This window comes from Colossoma macropomum, unplaced genomic scaffold (assembly GCF_904425465.1).
Source record: "Colossoma macropomum unplaced genomic scaffold, Colossoma_macropomum, whole genome shotgun sequence".
Classification (NCBI taxonomy): domain Eukaryota; kingdom Metazoa; phylum Chordata; class Actinopteri; order Characiformes; family Serrasalmidae; genus Colossoma; species Colossoma macropomum.
The window spans coordinates 37,926,555-37,952,280 of record NW_023494802.1 but is presented as its reverse complement, the minus strand read 5'-3'; the positions used below and the strand labels follow the sequence as shown (position 1 = coordinate 37,952,280).

Here is a 25,726-nt window from a genome sequence, read left to right as displayed (position 1 = left end):
TCTAGTTCCTCAGCTAATGCTTAACGTTAACTAATGCTTTCATCATAGTGAATTAATGCATAGAGTAATAATTAACTTGTCAGGAAATAATGAAGAATATACATCAATAAAGAACTGAGCCATAGGAATGCCCATTGATAATGACACTTGCTAAGTAATAATATATTTCTTACATTTCAATGATTTTATATATTAATTAACATCCTTTTATAATGTGTAATATTAGTTCAGAAATTGTGTAGGATATAAAAATTACAGACTAATAACCAATAGAATAGTCTAAAGTAGAAGTATAGTAGAGGTAGAAGGAAAATCAATGTCCTGTATGCAACATCAGCTGTTTAATAAAATGTAGTAATACAACTTCTCGATCACAGTGTGCTATTGATTTTAGTCAGTAATGATGTCCCTGGAAGAAAAAAAATAGGATATATTTCCGAGCCACACTTGTTATAAAGGAATAAGCCTTTTCTGGGTGATACTTTTCTAACAAAGCATTACTACGCTGCCTATATAAGATGTTTCTTGAACATGTTTGAAGTGGTGTGTTTAGTTTTGTTAAGTCCTCAGATGAGAAAACTGCTTAATAACTTTGTTAACATGTCTGTCTGATGCATCTTTTTTTTTCTTGCCCCTCAAGATCTTTACACACTCCCATAAAAGATGCTATAGGAGCATGGTAACACTTTCTTTGAATAGCCTACAGTAGATACTGTGTTTATTTTCACCTGATCTATGACATGCATTTAAGTGAATATCTATTGCATTCATATGAGAGGCCATTTAGGCCAAAATCCTAACTAACCTCTAACACTCACTATCCAGCCTTCTCACACTCACCATCAAACCTCTCACACTCACCATCAAACCTCGCACACTATCAAACCCTCGCACACTTGCCATCAAACCTCTCACCCTCACTATCAAACCTCTCACACTCACTATCAAACCCTCTCACACTCGCCATCAAACTTCTCACACTATCAAACCCTCGCACACTTGCCATCAAACCTCTCACCCTCACTATCAAACCTCTCACACTCACTATCAAACCCTCTCACACTCACCATCAAACTTCACACACTATCAAACCCTCGCACACTTGCCATCAAACCTCTCACCCTCACTATCAAACCTCTCACACTCACTATCAAACCCTCTCACACTTGCCATCAAACTTCTCACACTATCAAACCCTCGCACACTTGCCATCAAACCTCTCACCCTCACTATCAAACCCTCTCACACTCGCCATCAAACTTCTCATGTTCACTATCAAACCCTATCACACTCGCCATCAAACCTCTCACACTCACTATCAAACCCTCTCACAATTGCCATCAAACCTCTCACCCTCACCATCAAACCTCTCACACTATCAAACCCTCGCACACTTGCCATGAAACCTCTCACCCTCACCATCAAACCTCTCACACTATCAAACCCTCGCACACTTGCCATCAAACCCTCTCACACTCACTATCAAACCCTCTCACACTCGCCATCAAACCTCTCATGTTCACTATCAAACCCTATCACACTCGCCATCAAACCTCTCACACTCACTATCAAACCCTCTCACACTTGCCATCAAACCTCTCACCCTCACTATCAAACCTCTCACACTCACTATGAAACCCTCTGACACTCACCATCAAACCTCTCACACTCACCATCAAACACTCTTACACTTGCAATCAAACCCTCTCACACAAACTACCAAACCCTCTCACACTCGCCATCAAACCTCTCACACTGACGATCAAACCTCTCACACTCACCTTAAAACCCTCTTACACTGGCCATCAAACCCGTCTCACACACACTATCAAACTCTCTCACACAAACTACCAAACTGTCTCACACTCACTATCAAACCCTCTCACACTCGCCATCAAACCTTTCACACTCACTATCAAACCTTCTCACTCTCACTATCAAACCTCTCACACTCACCTTCAAACCCTTGTACACTCACGATCAAACCCTCTCACACTCACCATCAAAACTCTCACACTCACCTTTAAACCCTCTTACACTCACCATCAAACCCTCTCACACTCACTTGCAAACTCTCTCACACAAACTAGCAAGCTTTCTCACACTCGCCATTAAACCTCTTACACTTACTATCAAACCCTCAAACACTCACCATCAAACCTCTCATGCTCACTATCAAACCTTCTCACACTCACCATGAAACCTCTCATGCTCACTATCAAACCTTCTCACACTCTCTATCAAACCTCTCACACTCACTATCAAACTCTTGCACACTCACCATGAAACCTCTCATGCTCACTATCAAACCTTCTCACACTCTCTATCAAACCTCTCAAACTTACTATCAAACTCTTGCACACTCACCATGAAACCTCTCATGCTCACTATCAAACCTTCTCACACTCACTATCAAACCCTCTTACACTCACTACCAACCTCTCACACTCACCATCAACCCTCTTACTCACCATCAAACCCTCTCACACTCACTATCAAACCTTCCCACACTCACCTTCAAATCCTCTCACACTATCAAACCTTACTCTCACTATCAAACTTCCTCACACTCACCATCAGACCTCTCACACTCACCTTCAAACCCTCTTACACTCGCCATCAAACCCTCTCACACTCACTATCAAACTATCACACAAACTACCAAACTCTCTCACACTCGCCATTAAGCCTTTCACACTCACTATCAAACCTTCTCACACTCACTATCAAACCTCTCACACTCACTATCAAACTTCTCACACTCACTATCAAACTTTCTCACACTCACCATCAAACCCTTTCACACTCACTATCAAACTCTCTCACGCAAACTACCAAATGCTGTCACACTCACCATTAAACCTCTCACACTTACCATCAAACCCTCTCACACTTACCATCAAACCTCTCACACTCACCATCAAACCCTCTCACACAAACTACCAAATGCTCTCACACTCGCCATTAAACCTCTCACACCTACTATTAAACCTTCTCACACTTGCCATCAAACCTTCTCACACTCACTTTCAAACTCTCTCAAACTTGCTATCAAACTGTCTCACACTCGCTATCAAACTCTGAAAGTGAAAATTGGGAAAGTGACATTCACTGATCTTCTAACCAGCAAACACCTGCACACTATAACACACACTTTTACTAGAGAGTTTTACCATTTTTCCAGAATTGGTCTGGTGATCCTCTGAGGATCTTACCAGTGAAGACGTCAGTAACAGTGGAACAGCACAGTTAAAGTTGATGCTGCTTAGAATGAACATTTATACAGGTAGTGAATGTATGATTATGTTAATAGATCATGACAGGTATAAGCTCAACGGACCAAAAATTAGTCACCTGTGACTGAAATGTACCTAATAGCGTGTAATACCTCCACAAGCACAAATAACAGCTGTGATTCTCGTTGTTCCAGGTAGTCCCAATTTTTAAGAAGATTCAAATGTGGGGATTTTGTGGGCCAGTCCAGAGGTGTGAATGCTCCTGAATGTTCATCATGCTAGTCAGTCACATTAGCAACCCTGTCAATGTGAGAATTGTCATCTTGGAATAAAGTGATAGGAACATTATGTTCCTCAGTAAGATGATGAGCAAAAGACATAACCTGGTTGTCCAGCAGCTCAATGTAGGTACTGTGTAGGTACTCAATGTAGATACAATTTTGATGAGAATTTCCTGTAGACTGGGCTTTTTGCCGCTGCTGGCAGACCTGTATGACTGTACACTTCAACACACTTCAGCTACTTCCTTCACACTGTGGCCTTTGGCACGGCCAAATGCAATCACTCTTTTTGCCAATCATTAACATCTGGTTTTTTTTTCGACCCATTTTTCGCACATCAAACGAGACATTCACTGTACTGTCCCACCTCTTTTTAATCAATGAATCCCCGCCACTGCAGGTATTTATAGCCCGATAATCCTTGTCTAATGCTATTTGCAGGAGCCTGAAGTTACTACCACATGCAAGGTGACATTTGTACGTACATGTATTTTCATAAATGAAATTGAAAAAAAAAGAGAAAGCAGAGATCAAAACCAGACCAAAAAGAAGAATTAGTAGCCAACAGCCTATATTGGAGCACAGTATGCCGACATTGGAGCACAGTATGCAAATATTCATGCACCCAGAAGCCTCCAAACATATGCCACAACGAATACCTTAATTTACTCCATAAATCTAATTTTACCAAAGGTTTAAAGTTGAAATGATTCTATTATTGGCTGTATTGACCCTCACTGTCGAACGCTTTAATAATTCAGTGTGTTTAAACTCTGCGAACTGCATCCTTTTAAGAGGACCTCCTGGCTTAAAACCATGATTTAAAGATGGTTTTTGGCAGCTGTTGAGGCTTTATGTAAAACTCTATATAGTTAGAGTGAGATTGAGAAGATAGTCGTTGTTCAACAGGCAAAGGTTGGGTTGAAGATTTTGTTGCATATGTTTGTCTGGTTGTGTATTTACCTGTATGTATAACCTGTTTGTTACTTCCTTGTTTTCTAGTAAAGTTTTGTGACGGGCCTGTGCCATTACAGGTGGAGTTGTAGTGGGTGGAGCTGAAGGCCTCATCAAGAACACTACTTACACCTGTGTGATGGCACAGGCCTGCAATGACACAGGCCCATGTATTTACATTTGAACTGTGTGGGATAGTTCATCTCTTTAATACATGGGGCACAAATACTGTGAACTATTGATGAAGTATAATGATGCCATAGAGCAGCGCACAGCTTCTCACAGTCTGTCACACTAACTTATAAAAATAATGTACTGACACATTTAGTGGAGTGATGAAGACTAAGTTGCATCATTTAAGGCTTCCGAAGAAGTTCAACAGCTAGATGATATATGTTGCTTTGTACAACACAGTTTGTTGTTTTCTTCACCCTTTGACAGGGTCAGGTGTCCAGCTGTCACTCGAAATAGCAGAGAAAAGTTCAGCTATTCACAGAAAAGTCATGTAATTAAAGACTGGGAAACACATGCTATGATAGCATTTATGTATAATAACTACATGACCTGACAGTTAGAAACTGAGTGTTTTTTTTGTTTTTTTTATCAAAAATACAGATTTCATACACACAACAGTTATTTATGTTCATAAAAAATGCCTGCTGGACAGAACATGGACAAAAAGACTTTGTCCATTTTTTCCCAAAAACAAGCTGAAACGTGGACTCATCTGATAACAGCACACATTTTCACTGTCTTTCACAGTTTCTATTGTAGAACATTTCAAAATGGCTTAGCTTGAATATTTTATAGACTTTTTTAACCTACATTTTTTTGGGTGTGTTTGCAAACATCAAAATACAATCAAGTTGGTCAACCGAAACATTAAAAGTCATTTCTTTACACTTTTGTCAGTTAATAAAGGTTCAACAGAATTAAAAAATTAGATTCTTGTTTTTATTGCTTTTCAGGAAATGCAGTTTGTACAAAATTTAAAAATATGCACATTGGTTCTGCACAAGTGGACATGTTACATCAAATTAAACTGAGATAATTAAGTACCTAAACATAGTAATTATGTTTATGTATTTCATGCATTTGGTGCCAATGCACACATTTAAATCAATTAAATGTTAAGGCATCTTTAAAGCAACCAGTTTTGTTCACTGTAATGTGACATTTATACTTACATCACATTGTGAATATACATTATTTCACGCATGAATTAGTGATGAATAATGCTGGCACATGTACCCTTACGGTAAAGTGTTATAATCAAGATCATGTCCGTATGTACAGAAGGTATCAGTGTTATCTATATTGGAAGCTCATGGGTATGCAAATGAAAAAGGTATGCAAAAGAAAAAGGTATGCAAACCAAACCAGGCAAATCATTTTTTTCCTTTCACTGATCTGATTATTTAAAGCTCTTTCTCCTCTACCTGTTGGAGGAAATGAATTCCATACTTCCTACTGTGATTTTACTTCATTCTGCATTCACTTTACTCAGAGACACCAGTGAGAAGCTTTCAAACAGTGATTCTCAACTGTGCTGTTCTGGTCATTACAGGCATCCTAAAGTGAGGTTTTGACTAAAATACAGAGACAGAGAAACAGCACAGCAGCAGTTGGAGGAAATGGCTGCTAGAGACCCTCTTTCAGAAGAAGACTTTTCGTGTCCTGTGTGCTGTGACATCTTCAGGGATCCTGAAGCCATCGTGTAGCCACAGTGTGTGTAAAACCTGTCTGCAGAAGGGATCTTGAGAATGTCCAGTTTGTGGGAAAAGGTCTTCAAGACATGCGCCTCCAGTTAGCCTTGAACTGAAGAAGCTTTGTGAGTCTTTTCTAGAGAGCAGGAGTCAGAGATCTTCAGCAGGGTCTGAGGTGCTCTGCATTCTGCACAATGAGAAACTCAAACTCTTCTGTCTGGATGATCAGCAGCCTGTGTGTGTGGTGTGTCAGACTTCAAAGAAACACAAAGATCACAAACTCTGTCCAATAGAAGAAGCTGTAATTGACTTTAAGGTAGGACACTTTTTCTACTGTTTCAGTTTTGAAAAATAAAAAAGTTAGAAGTTATTTTTCTCAAATGCATTCAAGCCTATCTTGTTAGACTTGAAATCTGACAGTGGGTGTGGTTTCTAGCTGAGATAATGTAGGAATAATCAAATTATCCATTTAGTTGTATTTATCTTTGGAAGCTAGAATATATATTCTAAAATGTTCTATTCTCTAAAACAAAGGCATAACTGTTCATCTGCAGTGTTTCAATCAGACACCTGGGTAGAGCAATAAATACCATCCCACCATTTTCCCAAATCAAAGGAAAATGAAAAATCAGCTGTATCTCCTGATAATTAACTAGTTGTTTCGCCCCCAATCTGAATTTTTGAATACTGAGTATCGATCGATACAGAATCCGATCAAACCTTGATCATAGATAATACAGCTGCACAGTGCACTGTTCATGTTTTGACATCATATGGAAGTTCATATGGAAGCCTATTGTCCTTTTCATTGTGTGTGCACTCATGTTGAAACAGACCAAAAGAAATGGCCCTAACAAAAACATGGAAAAATTTCTGGTACAATTGACTTTAAAAATAAAGTGTTTTTTTTCTCCTGTGAAGTTACTTTTTGAGGTTTTGACAGCAGCACACACACACAGACACACACACAGTTTATACATATATATATATATATATATATATATATATATATATATATATATATATATATATATATACACCCTCTTTTGACCTCTTGGTAATTTTTCCTGCCGTGTCACTGTTTAAAGGAAACTTCCCTTGCAGTTTGAAAATAGTCACCAGTGGTTTTTGTGTCAACTCACCATAATCCTTCACATGCTTATTCTCAGATGCTTTATCACACTGATCATATTGAAAGCAGCTCTGCTATCATGTAGCACACACAGTGATTACGACCCACCGCCAGTTTGGATAAGGTGGGGCCATTAACATATGATTTAAACAGGAAAAAACAGAAAGGAAACAGAAACACACCTTCCAGTTTTTACCATTTAATGCATGCGGAGGTAGACATACAACAATATTAAAGGCAAGAAGAAACCACGAATAATGTTATTTTTAATATTTACAATATTTACAAAAAAGCTTTAAGACCTGCTGCTTATAAAGAAAGGAGTCTGGACCTGAATCGCACTAAAGGAGAGAAATCCTAGGAAAAAATTAATAATAAATAAATAAACAAACAAACAAACAAACAAAAAAATACTTTTAACAGCAAGTCCTCACCCAACAGCCAAAACAATTCAGTTCTTTAAAAAAAAAGTAAATATAAAGACTGGTCTCTGCCCCTTAACTACTGTGTCTGTACACTGGGTTACTAAATTCTCGAGGATGTATGAGTGAATTCAGTTATGTGCCATTTCATTCTCAGTTCTGCCCTACCTACACACCGGCTCTCTGTAAGACCACTATGAATTTATGACAAAAAGAAAGCCTCTCTGAGACACTCAGTACATTTACACAGTAACATCTGAATATTAAAATCAAGAAGATTAAACCTGTCATAGTTTACTTTTAGGAAAAACTGAAGTCTTCTTCAGAGCCTCTACAGAAGAATCTGAAAGTCTTAGAGGAAGCTAAACAAGACTATGACCAAACAGCAGCTCACATTAAGGTGAAACATCATCTTGAATTGTGAAACATGTTGCTGAGGTCCTGTTTCTGATGAGTGTCCACTTCTCCTGTAGGTGGTAAATGCTTGTAGATCATCTGATAGAGTTTGTGTTTCCTAATGGTCTCTCATTCCAGACGCAGGCCCAGCACACAGAGAGGCAGATAAAGGAGGAGTTTGAGAAGCTTCACCAGTTTCTAAGAGATGAAGAAGCAGCAAGGATAGCTGCACTGAAGGAGGAAGAGGAGCAGAAGAGTCAGATGATGAGGAGGAAGATTGAGGAGTTGAATGGAGAAATATCAGCTCTTTCAGACACAATCAGACACATAGAGAAGGAAACGGAAGATGAGGACGTTCTGTTCTTACAGGTTCTGTTCTGTCTTACTCTCTCTCTCATTCAGGCACACAAACCAGAAATAGTATAGACTGAAGAGAAATGATCATATTAAAAACTTTCAGACCGGCGCAGCAGCAACGATTTTCTGTTCCAATTTAAAATAAAGCTTTTATGATAAAAATAGCTGAAATTTGGTCCAAACTACATCAGTGACTCTCTTCTCTCTTTGTTTCCACTCAGAACTTAAAGTCTATGATGAAAGAGTAAGTCTGTGTCTTCATGTTTATAAAAGCATTTAGGTGACTTTTAAATCTTCAGTATGCAGTGTATACAGTATAACAGAAGAATAGTTCTAGTGGAGTCAATGAGGAATATTACATTTTAACATTCATTTACATCATATCTGCATGTTGACTCAAGATAATAAATTAAGTAAAACACTGAAACAGTGATATTTAGTCAAATAAATTACAGGCTGTAAAGTTTCTACAGTGATATATTTGACACAATCTTCTATTTTCAGAGCTCAGCTCAAACCAAAGGATCCAGAGAAGACATCAGGAGCTCTGATCAATGTAGTGAAACACCTTTCCAACCTGAGGTTCAGAGTGTGGGAGAACATGCAGGAGATTCTCCAGTACAGTAAGTTCTGTTTCTCTTAAAATCTTTATGAGATGTTATGAAGGATTACCGATGGTGGACAGTAACTAAGTAAATGTAATTCGTTACTGTACTTAAGTTTTTTCGTGTATCTGTACTGTACTGAAGTATTTCTATTTTTGGTGAATTTTTACTTTCACTCCACCACATTTCAAAGTCAAATATCTCACTTTTTACTCCGCTACATTTTGTGAAATCTGTCATTCCTTTTGGTTTATGTGTGTATAAAAAAAACGTAACACATCAAAACAAAAGAAGCGCAAATCAAGAACACCGATCAGGGCACAGCGCGCACTGTGTTTTGAGCTTGGTTTGACCTGTTGGACATACCGACCCAGTGCAAGCACATGGTTCAACGTCAGTGCAGCAGCGTAAAATTTTGGGAGAGTCTATTCAACATAAATGATGAACTAACCTAACTTTGTGTAAACAGACCACAGTATAGAAATATGTACACACATGCAGTCGTGACTGACGTGTCTTTTTTCTGAATTTATACAAACACTACTTCATTTTATAGTAAATTTGTTTTTGCTAGTTTATGTTTATGAAGACAGACCTACAGATGGAAAATAGTAAAGGAAAACTCATTTGTGAACCTGAGTTTAAAGCAAGTTTCTATTAAACTTAAACTTGTAACTAAGTTACAAATAAATCTTAAACTGAAACTTTATTTCAGAGCCACTCGGTTCTACCTAATGGAAATTGTTTGCCTTCAGGGTTTTGTGCTTATGATAATTTTAATAGACATCAGTGTCAGACTAATTAATGACATTCTATTAAAAGACTGGTTTACCAAGAGTGATGCTGGAGTATTTTCACCTAAAATGAGTTAATGAAGCAAAAATCTTGTTATAAAATGGTAAAAGGATATTAGAGTCATAATGAATATTTTAGTGCTTTTACTTTCAATACTTAAGTACATTTGAAGGCAAATACTTTTGTGCTTTTACTCAAGTGGAGGTCTAAAGGGAGGAACTTCTACTTTTACTGAAGTAATATTTTACCTTGGGTGTCTCTACTTTAACTCAAGTACATGATTTGTGTACTTCGTCCACCACTGAGGATTACTGAAGGGTCAACTGCCAATAAGCATTCTTCTGTTGTTACAATGTCAAGCTTGTTACAATAGAAGAACCCGCTTAAGCATATAATTGTTTGATATAGAACTTGTGGTTTAAACAGTAACAAGCACTGGATCCACATGATTAAAAACCCTTTTTATTTAGCAGAGGGATTTAGATCAATAATAGATTTAATGTGTGTTTTAGAAACCTGAAGTAAAGGGAAGAAACTGCAAAGATCTAACATGATGTTTCATTGTGTTCTCTCTCCTCAGCCCCTGTTAATCTGGACCCCAACACTGCACATCCAGACCTCCACCTGTCTGATGATCTCACTGCTGTAGAATACAGGAGTTCATCACTTCCTGATAATCCAGAGAGATTTGATGAGTGGTGGTGTGTTCTGGGTTCTGAGGGTTTTAACTCAGGGACACACTGCTGGGACGTCCAGGTTGGAGACAGTGATAACTGGAGGCTGGGTGTGATAACAGAGTCTGTAATAAGAAAAGGAAACTCTTTCTGGTATTCAGTGTGGGGTCTAGATAACAATAAAGACAGTAGGACACTCTGCATACACTGTCCAGGACAGCCAGATTACTATGACACTCCTAAAGAGAAGCTGCAGAGGGTCAGAGTGCTGCTGGACTGGGACAGGGGGAAAGTGACCTTCACTGATCTTCTAACTAACACACACCTGCACACTATAACACACACTTTCACTGAGAGAGGTTTACCATTTTTTGGTAATGGGATTGGTCATCTGAGGATCATACCAGTGAAGACATCAATAACAGTGGAAACAAATGTTTAATTCATGTATTTTGTAATTCAATAATTCTTTTTGTAATTTATGTAAAACACCACATTTTAGTCATAAAAGGTATCACTATCCTAGCCTTAAAATACTTAAAAGTATGATAACACAGCAAAGCACTAACAGTCAGCAGTAAGCTCTCTGTGTCCTGCATGTCTTCAAAGTGTGTTACAGAGAAGGCATCAGGCTTAGCATCACGATAGCAGTGACCATCACAAGACCCCCTGTGTGGACAGATACTCTTAAGTGCATTTCTTAAAGCTTCAAGTCTCCTGCTGGCTTCAAGTCTCCTGCTCTCTGGCAAATTATTAATGATAAGAAATGAACAGACACCCAATCTTTAATCAAACACAATCAAATGCCTCTCATTTCTTAATCTAACCATAAAAATTACTCTGTCTCTGTTAGAGTCAATGTATAACTCAAACATGATTTCCATACAGCACTGTCAGCATAATTAATACTAAACTCCCTACAACTTGATAGGTATTTTGTGGTCTTTGAATTGTAACCCAGTTTCATTAATCTATGTTATTGAGTTGATCTTTGATCATGTGTAACCGTTTTTCATTTAATCATATCTTTTTTTCTAGAAATATGAAATCAACATGTTCCTTTGAATTAGGATTCCAACCTTATATATCTACTTTCCTTTCAAGTCTTAATGTGTTTTTTTAGAAGTAGAATTTATAAAGTTTGTAGCTTGTGTGACTAATAAATAAATACTTTAAACATAGTAGAGTTTCTGCCATCATATCTACAGAAATATTGGTGATAACTGGGTAATGTAACCAGCATTTATTTTACTCTTACTTATCCTGTAACTTTTCACTTTGCATTGTTTTGAAATGGTAGTATTGATTAATACTAACTTCGGAATTATGTTCCTTCGGAAAATCATTTTCTTTCCTTATTAATCATGTTCCTAATAAGTAGCTTTATGTAACCATAGTGTGAAATTAGAATACTTTCATATGTACTAATCTGTGAGCTCAGTAGTGTTCTTGTAACCGTTACTATCGAAACAGTAATGTTTATATATTATAATTACATGCTTATAATGTTCTTTTACTTAAGTAATAACATCACTCAGAATCTCTAAAGCTATTGTGTGACAAAACTTGAACAGCCAGCAGACAAAGACATTGCATATTCATTAGAAATTGAGCGCAAAAACTTTTCCCCACCTTGACTTCACCTCTCAGAGTTCCGGTCTTAACTAATAACTGGAAACCCAGGAAGTCAGCAGTCAGTTAGAGTTTAAGTCACAAAGAGAGAGAGAGACAGCATGACCATGAAGAAGAACAAGACCTCTCCAAAAGAAAAGCTGTAGATTGTCTTTGTTTCATGTCTCAGTTTGTCACATCTTTGTTCAGTTCATTTTGGTTTCATTCACTCTGTAATCTTGAAGAAGTGTGTTTATTCAGTGAAGTTCTTATCTCCAGGTTTATCTGCATGACTGTTAATCTAACATTTACTGCCTATATACCTTTAGTAATCTATCATCTTGTACTTATATACCTTTATCAGTAAATTACCCTTTAATAAAGTTATTCCTTGTGTTTCTGTGTATGTATTTAGCTCTATTTAACTGATAGATCACTGTCCAAACCCTAACCTGAGATTAATCTAAGTAGCTGTGTTTTATGGTGAGTGGGAAAATAGATGGTTTAAGTGGCCGTGTCTCGCTACATGTAAGAGTCATGGGGTTAATGGGAGAAGATGGTGTATGTATGCAGTGGAGAGAGCAGCAGCAACGCAGTGAGCTTATGATAGAAAGAGCTTTTCTCTGATAATATGAAACAGATAAATGATTAACACCTTTATCTCCTTAACGGTTTGACCTTTAACTGCTGTCATGATCTTTAACTGATTATCAGCTCCTCATCTGTCTGACTCATTTGAAATTCTTGTTCTGGACCATCAGTTGTCCTGTATTCAAAATAGAGCAAGGCCATAACCCCTTTGAGGTTAAAACATGCAGTGAGTTTTAACACTGTGTTTTTGTACAAAAAAACAGAATTTATTACTGTTAACCAGCGACACAACATGCAGGAATCCAAACCAGATCTTCAACAAGGCAGAGACGGCAAAGGGCCAGCAAAATGTCAAACACTTGTCTAATTGTACTAAACAATCTCTGTCATTAGCTCAGTATCAGTCCTTACCTTCCGTTTGAGTGGCTCTGGATAATGTGCAAATTTATCATGGACAACTGAGCTCACTGATGTCACTGATGGAAATTTTCAACAAACAAGGACACAAAGTGTCAAAGCACATCATTAGTCTGTCTGGACACACATTAGTTACTAGAGCAGCAGTAGCCCCCCCTTTTGGACAATCTTGTTAACCATGTGGAGTGAGTGAGTGAGTGAGGGAGGGAGTGAGTGTGTGAGTGAATGAGTTATAAGCCAGTCCATGAGGTGCTTTGCATCTGAAAACACAAACTGGCAAAATTTCAAATATACTGAATAAACTATACAGCTAAAATAATGCCACCAAGGTTACAAGGCAACCCACCCCTTCTCTTACTGATTGTGTAGTGAGCTGCTTTCACATTCCAAACACACTGTGTGAATTTCCATGCATTGCCATGTTGACTGGGTGGGCGGGACCCTGGCTTTCATTTTGAAAGTAGTTATGGGAATTTTCTAATTCTGAGCTGGAATGCTGTTCTCAACTTTTAGTGTTTTCCCACACCTGATTGCCAAGCTGTCACGCGATGCATGTAAGAGTCATTTAGATAATGGAAGAAGTCTAGACTGTTGATCCTTTACTCTTGTTGTCTCCCTTTATAGCTTCACTCTTGAAATATGTGATTTTACAGATTTTTAGCTAAACTGATTTAACTACTTGGGGGTGAATCATAATATCTTGTTTTACTCCTGTCTGATTCATTATATTTGTTTTATAGCTTTGGTTTTCACTTTCCACATCAGTATCACTGTGTGATTAATATAAGAGATTACATTTTGATTGACTGATTAAGGCAATGCAAACACTGAGAAGATAATTGAAATATTGGAGCAGAAGTTGTACAGTGTGATGGAAAGTGCTGAGTGGTCTGTTGTAGTTTGATTTGCTATCCAATATACAAGTTTAGAAAAATATTATACATTCTGATTTTTTCATTTAGTTATTATTTTATTATCATTATTATTGTTATTATTATTGTTATTATTATTATTGTTGTTGTTTTTATTGTTTTTTGATAATTGGTTTGTTTATTAGTTTAGTTTGTTTATTGTGTGGAATTTTAGACAGTGGTTTTCAAAAGAAATGAAAAACATTTGATCTTAAAATAACAAACTATATTTCACTTCTGAAATGTTTGTAATGAAGCTGCAGGCAGATCCTGATAGTCTCATATACAAGTCTGCTTATACTGGGAGTTTCTGTATCAGTATAATATCAATATCAGCTGTGATTTCTGATGTACTGATCTTTTCTCTCACAGCTTCCTCCATCCTCTTCCTTTTACATGATCCTTCTGATCCTACATTTACTTACATAAAGAAGATTCTTTAATAAAGATGTCTGACAGTCTGTGCTACTTTATACTGGTTTAGTTCTAATGAATAAATGGTTTTACAATCTCTTCATTGTCAGCATTTAAAGAATCATTCTACAGAGTTTAGAACAGCAGTTGCCGCCATCTAATGTAGAAAGCACACAGTTAGAATTGAGCATCAGACTGAGTCTTCCTTTTTCAAAGCTCCTCCTCCTCTACACTTCCTCTACCTGTTGGAGGAAGTGAATCTCATACCGTCTCTCTGATCTTCCTTCATTCTGCATTCACTTCACTCAGAAACACCAATGAGGAGCTTTTAAACAGTGACTGTATGTGTTTGTTTCTTGATGTGTGATTCTGAAAGGAGCTAAAACTCACTCAGTGGGTTGAAGGGCTACGGTGGCTGATTCTCAACTGTGCTGCTCTGATCATTACAGACGTCCTGAAAGTGAAAGTGGAGTTTTGACTAAAGGAGCCGTTACAGAGAAACAGCACAGCAGCAGTTGGAGGAAATGGCTGCTAGAAACCCTCTTTCAGAAGAAGAGCTTTCCTGTCCTGTGTGCTGTGAAATCTTCAGGGATCCTGTTGTTCTGTCGTGCAGCCACAGTGTGTGTAAAACCTGCCTGCAGAAGTTCTGGGAAACTAAGGGGTCTCGAGAATGTCCAGTTTGTAGGAGAATATCCTCTAAAGATGATCCTCCTGTTAGCCTTACACTGAAGAACCTTTGTGAGTCTTTTCTAGAGAGCAGGAGTCAGAGATCTTCAGCAGGGTCTGAGGTGCTCTGCATTCTGCACAATGAGAAACTCAAACTCTTCTGTCTGGATGATCAGCAGCCTGTGTGTGTGGTCTGTCATCTATCAAAGATACACAAAAATCATGACTGCTGTCCAATAGAGGAAGCTGTCACTGACTTTAAGGTAGGAAACTTATTCTGCTATTTTATTTTCCAAAATGTAGCTCAACAAAAACTGTACAAGCTACAGTTTTTCTCACATAAGTAAAAGCGTATCTTGCCAGACTAGTTGATGGCTGATATTGGGTGTAGTTCTTGTGAACAAATATGGATGAATGATCATATTTTAATTCAGTTATAATTAACTGATCTACATATATTCTGCAATATTATATACTCTAAAATAAAAGCCTAAGTTTTATCAGACATAAATAAAAAGGCTGAGCAGGAACATGTTGTCAGTAATTCCCCATATGGCCACCAGATGTCTCTCTTTCTGGAGTACTAGCCCTGCTTCCAGAATCAAGCCTCCCTAATCAGTCTCACCATATATACTCCCCAAACTCAGCCAGTTGGAGTGAAGTATTGCCACTTCTGCTGTCTGACTACTGAGTGTTTGTCTTGTTTTTCTCTCTGGTGTTTTGAACCTCTGCCTGTCTTTTTTGGAATCTACCTTTGCTCTTTTATCCTTTTTGCATTGTCTGGCTGAGCCATTGGACTGATCTACTGTTAAGACCTTTTTGGTCAGCCTTTTTTACTACAAATGTTGGACTGTCCTATTAGTAAACCTGCAAATGGATTCCTCATAACTCCCTGAGTCTGCATTGTCATACATGTCAATCAAACAACCTAGACAGAACAATAAATCCCATCCGAACATTTTCCCAAATCAAATTTTACCTAATACCATAACAAGAAGTCACCTTGTATCAAATACAGTGCTATAAAATCCACACCCACTCTTAAAAATGCCAGATTACTAATAATATGTTAAAAGACAAGCAAAGGCACACAATAACCTGTGATTGTTCACTTTCAGAATAAACTCAAGTCTGCTTTGGAGCCTCTACAGAAGAATCTGAAAGTCTTAGAGGAAGCTAAACAAGACTATGACCGAACAGCAGCTCACATTAAGGTGAAACATCATCTTGAATTGTGAAACATGTTTCTAAGGTCATGTTTCTGATGAGTGTCCACTTCTCCTGTAGGTGGTAAATGCTTGTAGATCATCTGTTAGAGTTTGTGTTTCCTAATGGTCTCTCATTCCAGACGCAGGCCCAGCACACAGAGAGGCAGATAAAGGAGGAGTTTGAGAAGCTTCACCAGTTTCTAAGAGATGAAGAAGCAGCAAGGATAGCTGCACTGAAGGAGGAAGAGGAGCAGAAGAGTCAGATGATGAGGAGGAAGATTGAGGAGATGAATGGAGAAATATCATCTCTTTCAGACACAATCAGAAACATAGAGAAGGAAATGGAGGCTGAGGACGTTCTGTTCTTACAGGTAAGAATGACTTATTCGAAGTATGAAGAAGGTAATACTAAAGCCTATTGCAGCAACTCTGCTTCTGAGATATTTAGTGTTTTCTAATGTTTGTTTAATAGCTGAGGGCTTTAAATAAAACACTGAAATTTGGTTTAACCACAATTCTCGTCTCTCTTTCTTCCCACTCAGAACTTAAAGTCTACAATGAAACAGTGAGTTTAATGTCTTTGCATTGAAATTTTATTTGTAAAATCAAATCAGATTTTTAAATGTTCAGTATAGTTTATATAACAGCAGAAAAAAAAAAGTGAAGTCAATGAAAGGCATTACATTTCAACATTAATTTAAATGAAATAATCTGTATACAGTATTATACAGTATTATAACATGCTGCTCGGAATGTTTTTCATGTTCAGAGCTCAGCTCAAACCAAAGGATCCAGAGAAGACATCAGGAGCTCTGATCAATGTAGTGAAACACCTTTCCAACCTGAAGTTCAGAGTGTGGGAGAACATGCAGGAGATTCTCCAGTACAGTAAGTTCTGTTTCTCTTAACTGAGTAAGTAGATACTATCAGGGTTTGGAGAGCTGAAGATTTAACGCTTAGAACCCAAAGCCCGTTTTGCAGGTGAGTGCATAGCTGCCTTCTAGCCTTCATAACTTCAGCTGCAATTTACCAAGAAATCTGTCTATAGAACAAATCAGACAATAATGTAAAATCACACAAAGGTGATCAATTCTGCAAAGTCAGATGATTTCAAGTATGTAATTCATGCGCTGGATTACTGTATACTCAAAACTATGAACAGTCCATTTTATCTCCACTGACTTTTAAATCAGTACTAAGCTAACATGATATTATATCACTAATAAAATGAAAATGTAACATGCAAAATGCCAGTGTATTTGTATTTCTCACTCACATATGCAACGTTGAGCTCAAAATGAAACTAAATTTTAGTTTGCCATTGGATATACTAGTTTTGACATTTCAGTTATTATAAGATTTAGATGCTTTATGAGTAGCTTTATTTAAATTAAAATCCATTTCCAGAACTGCATATTTTGCTTAATGTGTTTTATGCAATATTTGTGCCAAAATGATAATTAAAATGTAATTTATCTTATTTGCATTTTAACTCTCTAATAATGCATTTTAATTGCATTATCAAGGAGAACACAAAGCTAGAAAGAGGGTAGTATTCAAATGTACATAGGAAACGGCGCCTCTCCTCTTTGCAATTACATATTCTCATACTGAGCTCATTCTGTGGCAAAATGCCTTTAAAAATGCATTAGGCCAGATTGCATTTACATAGACTTGATCCTGTCAATCATCCCATCAGGGCGTGGCCAACAGCACGCTCAGCGGAAAAGGCTCTATCTGAAAACATGGAAGCCTACGAGTTTATAGCTACTCTTACGTTAGCAGAGGAGAAGAAAAGAAATGTGGCCACTTGTGATGCATAATATCTTTATGCATGACCCTATGAGAAAGTGTTTAATCGAACGCATGGCCAAGTTTTCTGGTTAATCAGTATATAAAATAATTGAACTTGGCTTCCTTTCGCCAGCTTCTTTTTTCGAATTTTCTGAAAACGATGGCTGAAAGTGAGGCCGAACATACAGTTCCTAGTTGATGCCATGCAGGCATTTCCACTACAGAGTGAGCATCAGAGGTGGATATATTGTTCTGCCATCATGCTGTGTGAATTGTGGAGGGATGCAAAATTAAGCAAGCTAAAAGCCACTGTTAATGCTAGCTAACGCTACATTCCCATACAAGCCTCCATCTGCTGTTTTTATCAGCTGGCTAACATGATTCACCTCACAGTGTCACACATCTATGAGTGATTTTTGTAATATTAATGTTTAAAAAGGACAGGAGAACATTACAGACCCCCTAAGTAAATTCAGTTGAAATATGACACGGTACTGTAACCAGGTGATTGTGTGATTTACACTCTGTGTATCAGTACAATTACAACTAAAAGAAAACTCTGGCACATGTTCATTTAAAGATTCTTTGTGGTTGAATGAATTTTTAAATACTTTTGATACAGAATGAGCGCATTAGGCAAGAATATGTAATTACCAAGAGGAGAGTCGCTGTTTCCCTTTTACATTTGAATTTGCCCTCTTTCTAGCTTGGTGTTCTCTTTTATAATGCAAATTAAATGCATTATTAGAGAGTGAAAATTACACACGAGGTAAATTACATTTTAATTATCATTTTGACACAACTATTGCATAATCACATTAAGCATAAATATGTAGTTTTGGAAGTGCATTTCAGGTTAAGTAAAGCTACTTATAAAGCAGTTAAATCTCTGTGTAAATGAAATGTCTAGAAAGTATACCAAATGGCAAATTAAAATAACAGCATTTAATTTAATTTTTCATTTTGGGCTCAAAATTGCATATATGAGTTGGAAATTTAATTGCTATCATACAAATGCTTCAACATTTTAGATATTACATTTTACATCTTCTTGATGTGCACTGACTAATGTGTATCCTAGAAATGTAAAGTAAAGGCATGAAACTGCAAAGATTACATGAACACACTAACATTATATTTGATTGTGTTCTCTCTCCTCAGCCCCTGTCACTCTGGACCCCAACACTGCACATCCAGCCCTCCACCTGTCTGATGATCTCACTGCTGTAGAAAACAGAATCCGGAGATCATCACTTCCTGATAATCCAGAGAGATTTGATAAGTGCAGCTGTGTTCTGGGTTCTGAGGGTTTTAACTCAGGGACACACTGCTGGGACGTCCAGGTTGGAGACAGTGATTGCTGGCAAATCGGTGTGATAACAGAGTCTGTAACAAGAAAAGGCTATTTCTGGGGTTCAGCGTGGAGGCTGGGCTGCAGTAAAGGGAGTGACAAAATCTTTATTTACTGCAGAGGACAGTCAGATCTCTTTTCCCCCCCACCTAAAGAGAAGCTGCAGAGGGTCAGAGTGCAGCTGGACTGGGACAGGGGGAAAGTGACCTTCACTGATCTTCTAACCAACAAACACCTGCACACTATAACACACACTTTCACTGAGAGAGTTTTACCATATTTCTATAATTGGTCTGATCATCCTCTGAGGATCTTACCAGTGAAGACGTCAGTAACAGTGGAACAGCACAGTTAAAGTTGATGCTGCTTAGAATGAACATTTATACAGGTAGTGAGTGTCTGAATTATGATCATAAGAATATGTCACTACATGTATATTTTAAATAATGTGTTTGTACCATTCCATACTAACATGTCTGTGTGGAAATAAAATGCTGGTTTAAAGTGTCATAGAGTGACTCCTGATATCAGTACAACATTAGAAACGTTATTTGAGTGAGATTTCACTCATTTTCAGTGTAGATTTTATTTCTCTATCATCCTGCATTTTTCTCCATCATTAGATCTTTAAAACTCTGCTTTGGTTCAGAGATTAATAGTTTACTGTGTGAAATAAACTGCATTATATTATAAACTGTGCAGCTGAAGGCATGTTGTGAACTCAATATTTTCCCATATATCATCATTTAAAACACATTTTATTTCTACTTAATAATGTGAAGAATTTACACTTAATTCTGTTACATTTTACTCATTAGCATTTAGTTAGTAATTCTTTTCATTTAGTTACATTGGTAAACGTATCTGTACTGCTTTGTAATTAATAAGTTATTTGATAAGTTAAACTTTGACCAAAAAATTAAACTTGAAACTTGCAAAGAGAAAGCCATACATTAATTTTATTTGGGGGAGCATCAGTGCTCATGGCATGGGTGACTTGCATATGTGCAAAGGTACCACTGACACAGAGGTGTATATTAGGAGTTGAGAGAGACATATGCTGCCATCAAAATGATGTCCATCATTGTTTGAGTAAGACAACACCAGGCCTCATTCTGCACGTTACAACAGTGTGGCCTCATGAACACATAGAGTGTGTGCTTGACTGGCCTGTCTGCAGTCCAGATCATTTAGATGGAAAATTTAGATCAGATCTTTTAGTTAAAGCCTTACTACTCCATGTATATTTCCTCAGATGAAGGCAGCACCATTCATCATTTTAATTCAGATTATTAAATGTGGAAATAACATTATTGTTTACTTTTATGTGAATCTTTCTACACAAAGAAGCTGGCCACAGACATTACATACAATAAAGATACTGTTGTCCAATTGAAAAAAAACTGTGAAATGTTTTATTCATATTCCTTCTGTTTAATATTCATCACTTAATTATATCACCTTTAAAGTTGTTGATAAGTGTGTGGACACCAGCTGAATGATTGGACCCATGTCTAAAGTAAGATTAATAGCTAGTAGGTTTGGATGTGAAATCTACTGGTAAGCTAGAAACAAACTATATTAGAAACAAGGCAGCAAATTATTTTCCACAGCATGGGTACAGAGGGATAAGCTGACTGTTAACTGATGTTAACAGAACATATTTCATATTTTGAGGCACTAAATACAGTCCTTTTTTGTTAATTGTGTTTTTTGTCCATTTTCTTAAAAGGTTATAGCTCATAGCATCCTCAAGGCCATAAATGCAAACTACGTTTCATTGACTCTCTGACTCTCTCAATCTTGTTATTATCACATAGGCCTACTGCCCTGCTGGGTCTTGTTTTGTTTGCCTCTGTGTGATTGATTCATAAGCACTAAACGGTAACACTATTAAAAGTGCAAGTTTCCTGTTTGTGTAAGATACGAAAAGCAAAAGACATTCTAATCACTTGTACAACTTCACTCATCAAAAACCTTCCCCCTTACTCTTTGGGTAACAGGAGAAAAAAAATATATATTACTGGGGAGCTAGCTGGCTAACAATCAACATGCTATACCAGCTTCGACCACAAGGAGGCGATTGAACAAAGTGCCACTTCAGAAACATCTACAGAACTGGCTGTTATACAGATACAGGTGAGTGAAGTTGTTCAGTGGATATTTTTTATAAATATTAATTGTAATAGCTTTTTCTGATATGATATATATGTCTGTAATGTACATCTATAATACATGCTACACTTTTGCCTGGTGTTGCACTTGAGCAACGAACGATTTTTTGGTTTGAACACAGCCCCTTTAGATTTCTGTGACAAGACATGTCTCTGTTCAATAAGCTGAGGGGTAGAAGTTGGGTTTGACATTTCACTTTAAGGTTGAGCAATCCTTTCAGGAACCAGCTGCATTGGACACAAAACCAGCAAGTTGTCAGATAAATAGCATTTTTATGTTTAAATTGAAATTACTTCACAAACATGAATATGCAAAGAAGTATATTTGGTTGTTTTAAAGACATATTTTGTTTTCACTTACTAAAACAACAAAAGCAACATTATGCAGCTAGACCACATTTGTTAGGGCAATCGTGTTAAAGTAGTGGTTCTCAGCTCTGGTCCTGGGGACCTCCTGCCCTGCATGTTTTAGGTGCCTTCCTGCTTCAACACACCGGATTCAAATGATCAGCTTTTCATCAAGCAGCTGCAGCAGTGAATTCCAGTTCAATAGGGGGTCCCCAGGACCAGGACTGAGAACCACAATGTCAGGTTTTGAGAGCATTGAGTGATGAGATGTGTAAATATGACAATGATCAAACCATACACTAATATTTACAGAAAACACAAGAACATTTTATGGTCAGAAGGAATGTGATCAGGTGGTTAGGGTCATTCCTTCTGACAGTGAGGACAGTAAGCTTGATTAGAGTGACAGTAAGGAAGAATGAACCCCAGAATCAGGTTTGAGAAACAGCTAGGAGGTCAGGGGTCAGTTAAGGGTCAACAGGTCAAGAGACATGTGATGTGTGTGGGTGAAACAGTCCATTTTGAATGAATTGTTTTTGTGAAGTCACAAGAACCAGCTAATTTGTATATATCAACCTCCTTAATCAGTTTATAACAGTTTTGCCCATTCACACTGAAGTTTTAACCCAGCTGGCCACCAACATCAAAATATGTTGATATCTGGTTGAATGTTGGTCGTGACGTTGGATGACCAAAATTCAACATACACAAAAGGTCTAATTCCAACGTCAATTTGACTTAGAATAATGACGACAGCCAACGTTGATATTTTGTTGGTTTTAAGTTGTGATGTAAAGTAACCAAAATCCAACATCTTCCAAATGTCAGATGCCAACGTCAGATTGACGTAGAATACTGAAATGCAGCTGTGAGTTATGGTGACCAAAGCCCAACGTCTACTTAATGTCATAATCCCAACGTCAGATTGACGTAACATTCTAACATCATTAGACGTTGATTTTTTTTTGGTTTTATTTTGTGATGTTAAGTAACCAAAATCTAACATTTTCCAAACATCACATCCCAACGTCGTATTGATGTAGAATACTGACATGCAGCCGTGAGGTATGGTGACCAAAACCCAACCTCTATTTAACGTCATAACTTTAAAGTCACATTGCCATAAAATTCTGACATCATTAGACGTTGATAGTTTGTAGGTTTTAAGTTATGATATGAAGTAACCAAAATCTAACATCTTCCAAACATCACGTCCCAACGTCATATTGATGTAGAATACTGACATGCAGTCGTGAGGTATGGTGACCAAAACTCAACGTTTATTTAACATCATAACCTTAACGTCGCATTGCAATAACATTCTAACATCATTAGACGTTAATATTTTGTTGGTTTTGAGTTGTGATGTAAAGAAACCAAAATCTAACATCTTCCAAACATCACCTCCCAACGTCAGATTGACGTAGAATACTGACATGCAGTCGTGAGGTATGGTGACCAAAACCCAACATCTATTTAATGTCATAACTTTAGTTTTGTTTTAAGTTTCAAGTTAAAACTTCGGTTTCAAGTCATATTGACGTAGAATACTGACATGCAGTCATGAGGTATGGTGATGTTTTGTTGGTTTTAAGGCATGATGTTGACTAACCAAGATCCAATGTCTTCCAAATGTCACATCCCAACCCTACGTCATATTGACATAGAATGCTGATATGCAGTCATGAGGTATGGTGACCAAATCCTGATGTCTACTTAACGTCATAACCTTAATGTCAGATTGACGTAACATTCTAACATCTTTACACGTTGATATTTTGTTGGTTTTAAGGTGTGATGTTCACTAAACCAAGATCCAACATCTTCCAAATGTCACATGCCAACAACATTTTGACGTAGAATACTGACATGGTGACCAAAACCCAATGTCTTTTTAAAGTCATAACTTTAATTTCAAATTGACGTAACATTTTAACATCATTAGACATTGATATTTTGTTAGTTTAAAATCATACTGTCAGGTAACCAAAATCCAACATCACATCCCAACCTCTTATTGACGTAGAATACTGACATGCAGTCGTGAGATATGATGACCAAAACCCAACGTCTATTTAACGTCATAACCTTAACGTCAAATTGATGTTACATTCTAACATCGTTACACGTTGATATTTTGTTGGCTTTAAGGTGTGACATTCACTAACCAAAATCTAACATCTTCCAAACGTCATAGGCCAACATCATATTGATATAGAATACTGACATGTAGTCGTGAGGTATGGTGACCAAAACTCAATATCTATTTAACGTCATAATGTCAAATTGACATAACATTTAAACATCATAGGATGTAGATATTTTGTTGGTTTTAAGTTGTGATGTAAAGTAACCAAAATCCAACGTCTTTGAAACATAACATCCCAACGTCATGTTGATGCAGAACACTGACATGTAGTCATGAGTATGGTGACTAAAACCCAACATCTATTTAAAGTCATAAATTTAAAGAAAATTCAACATGACATTCTAACATCTTTAGACATTGATTTTTTTTGGGCTCAAAATTGTAGTGTCAGGTAACCAAAACTGAACATCTTCCAAACATCACACGCCAACATCATATTGACTTAGAATATTGACATGTAGCTGTGAGTATTGTGACTAAAAACCAACATCTATTTAACATCTCAATCGTAACTTCAATGCTACGTGATATTCTAACCTTTATTCTAATCTTTAGCAATTGATATTTTGTTGGTTCAAAATTGTGGTGTCAGGTTACCAAAATCCAACATCTTACAAACGCCACGTCAACATCATATTGACTTAGAATACTGACATTTAGTCATGAGGTATGGTAAATAAAACCCAACGTCTATTTAACATCATAATCTTAATGTTAATTTGACGTGATATTCTAACATCATTAGACGTTAATATTTTGCTGGTTTAAAATTGTGGTGTCAGGTAACCAAAATCCAACATCTTTCAAACGTCACATGTCAACCTCATATTGACTTAGAATACTGACATGCAGTCATGAGTATGGTGAATTCGACATGACATTCTAACATTATTAGAAGTTGATATTTTGTTGGTTTAAATTTGCGGTGCCATGTAACCAAAATCCAACGTCTTCCACACGTCTTATGCCAATGTTGGTTTTAGGCCATGGTGTCAGAGTTTTAACCTTCACGAAACAAAATTCTAACATCAATAGACTACGACATGTTGTTGGCTCTAACTCAGACATCAGACTGTTCTGGGCTGATTCTGGCTTACATCCGTGAGTGTTCGATGACTTCCAGATAGATATTAGCCAGATGCTGGACAGCTGTGTATGGTTTTGAGTCACATTTACGTTTAAGGGCCACTTCTAGCGTGAATGTTATGGCCGATCAATGTGGATGAAGGAAGAGGGCCACAGCACAGTTAAGTTGCAGCAGATTTGTGCTCAGTTGGTTTACACCTCAGTACTTCTGACATGTCATAAATGGCTCACCCAAATAGCAGACAGTTCTGGGCCGATTCTGGCTTACATACCTAAGTGTGGGCCAGAATTGGGCCAGATGCTGGACAGCTGTGCATGGTCTTAACTCGTATCTACGTTTAAGGGCCAATTCTGACATGAATGTTGTGGCCCAACAATGTGGATGAAGGAAGAGAGCCACACCTTTATGCTGCGGCAGATTGGCTGATTTACACCTCAGTATCTTTGA

General features: G+C 37.3%; 2 protein-coding genes across 2 annotated transcripts; both read left to right on the top strand.

Annotated features, from left to right (window-relative positions):
• Positions 1-8,211: 8,211 nt before the first annotated feature.
• On the top strand, positions 8,212-11,126 carry LOC118822923 (E3 ubiquitin-protein ligase TRIM69-like). The gene is made up of 4 exons (XM_036592252.1): positions 8,212-8,496; positions 8,706-8,728; positions 8,989-9,107; positions 10,465-11,126. Exons 1-4 carry the CDS (start codon positions 8,212-8,214, stop codon positions 10,998-11,000), a joined length of 963 nt encoding a protein of 320 aa, XP_036448145.1. The 3' UTR covers positions 11,001-11,126.
• A 3,900-nt stretch (positions 11,127-15,026) lies between these two features.
• LOC118823023 (tripartite motif-containing protein 35-like) lies at positions 15,027-20,209 on the top strand. Its single transcript, XM_036592390.1, has 6 exons — positions 15,027-15,431; positions 16,287-16,382; positions 16,517-16,747; positions 16,919-16,941; positions 17,146-17,264; positions 19,332-20,209. The coding sequence occupies exons 1-6, from the start codon at positions 15,027-15,029 to the stop codon at positions 19,874-19,876; spliced, it is 1,419 nt and encodes a 472-aa protein (XP_036448283.1). The 3' UTR covers positions 19,877-20,209.
• Positions 20,210-25,726: the final 5,517 nt, after the last annotated feature.

Bases quoted from the DNA above. Each gene is read 5' to 3' on its own strand.
- LOC118823023 (XM_036592390.1), top strand. From the start codon at position 15,027: ATGGCTGCTAGAAACCCTCTTTCAGAAGAAGAGCTTTCCTGTCCTGTG. The intron at 16,942-17,145 runs GTGAGTTTAATG...TTTCATGTTCAG, and splicing joins TTAAAGTCTACAATGAAACA to AGCTCAGCTCAAACCAAAGG. The intron at 17,265-19,331 runs GTAAGTTCTGTT...CTCTCTCCTCAG, and splicing joins GCAGGAGATTCTCCAGTACA to CCCCTGTCACTCTGGACCCC.
- LOC118822923 (XM_036592252.1), top strand. From the start codon at position 8,212: ATGCTTGTAGATCATCTGATAGAGTTTGTGTTTCCTAATGGTCTCTCA. The intron at 8,729-8,988 runs GTAAGTCTGTGT...TTCTATTTTCAG, and splicing joins TTAAAGTCTATGATGAAAGA to AGCTCAGCTCAAACCAAAGG. The intron at 9,108-10,464 runs GTAAGTTCTGTT...CTCTCTCCTCAG, and splicing joins GCAGGAGATTCTCCAGTACA to CCCCTGTTAATCTGGACCCC.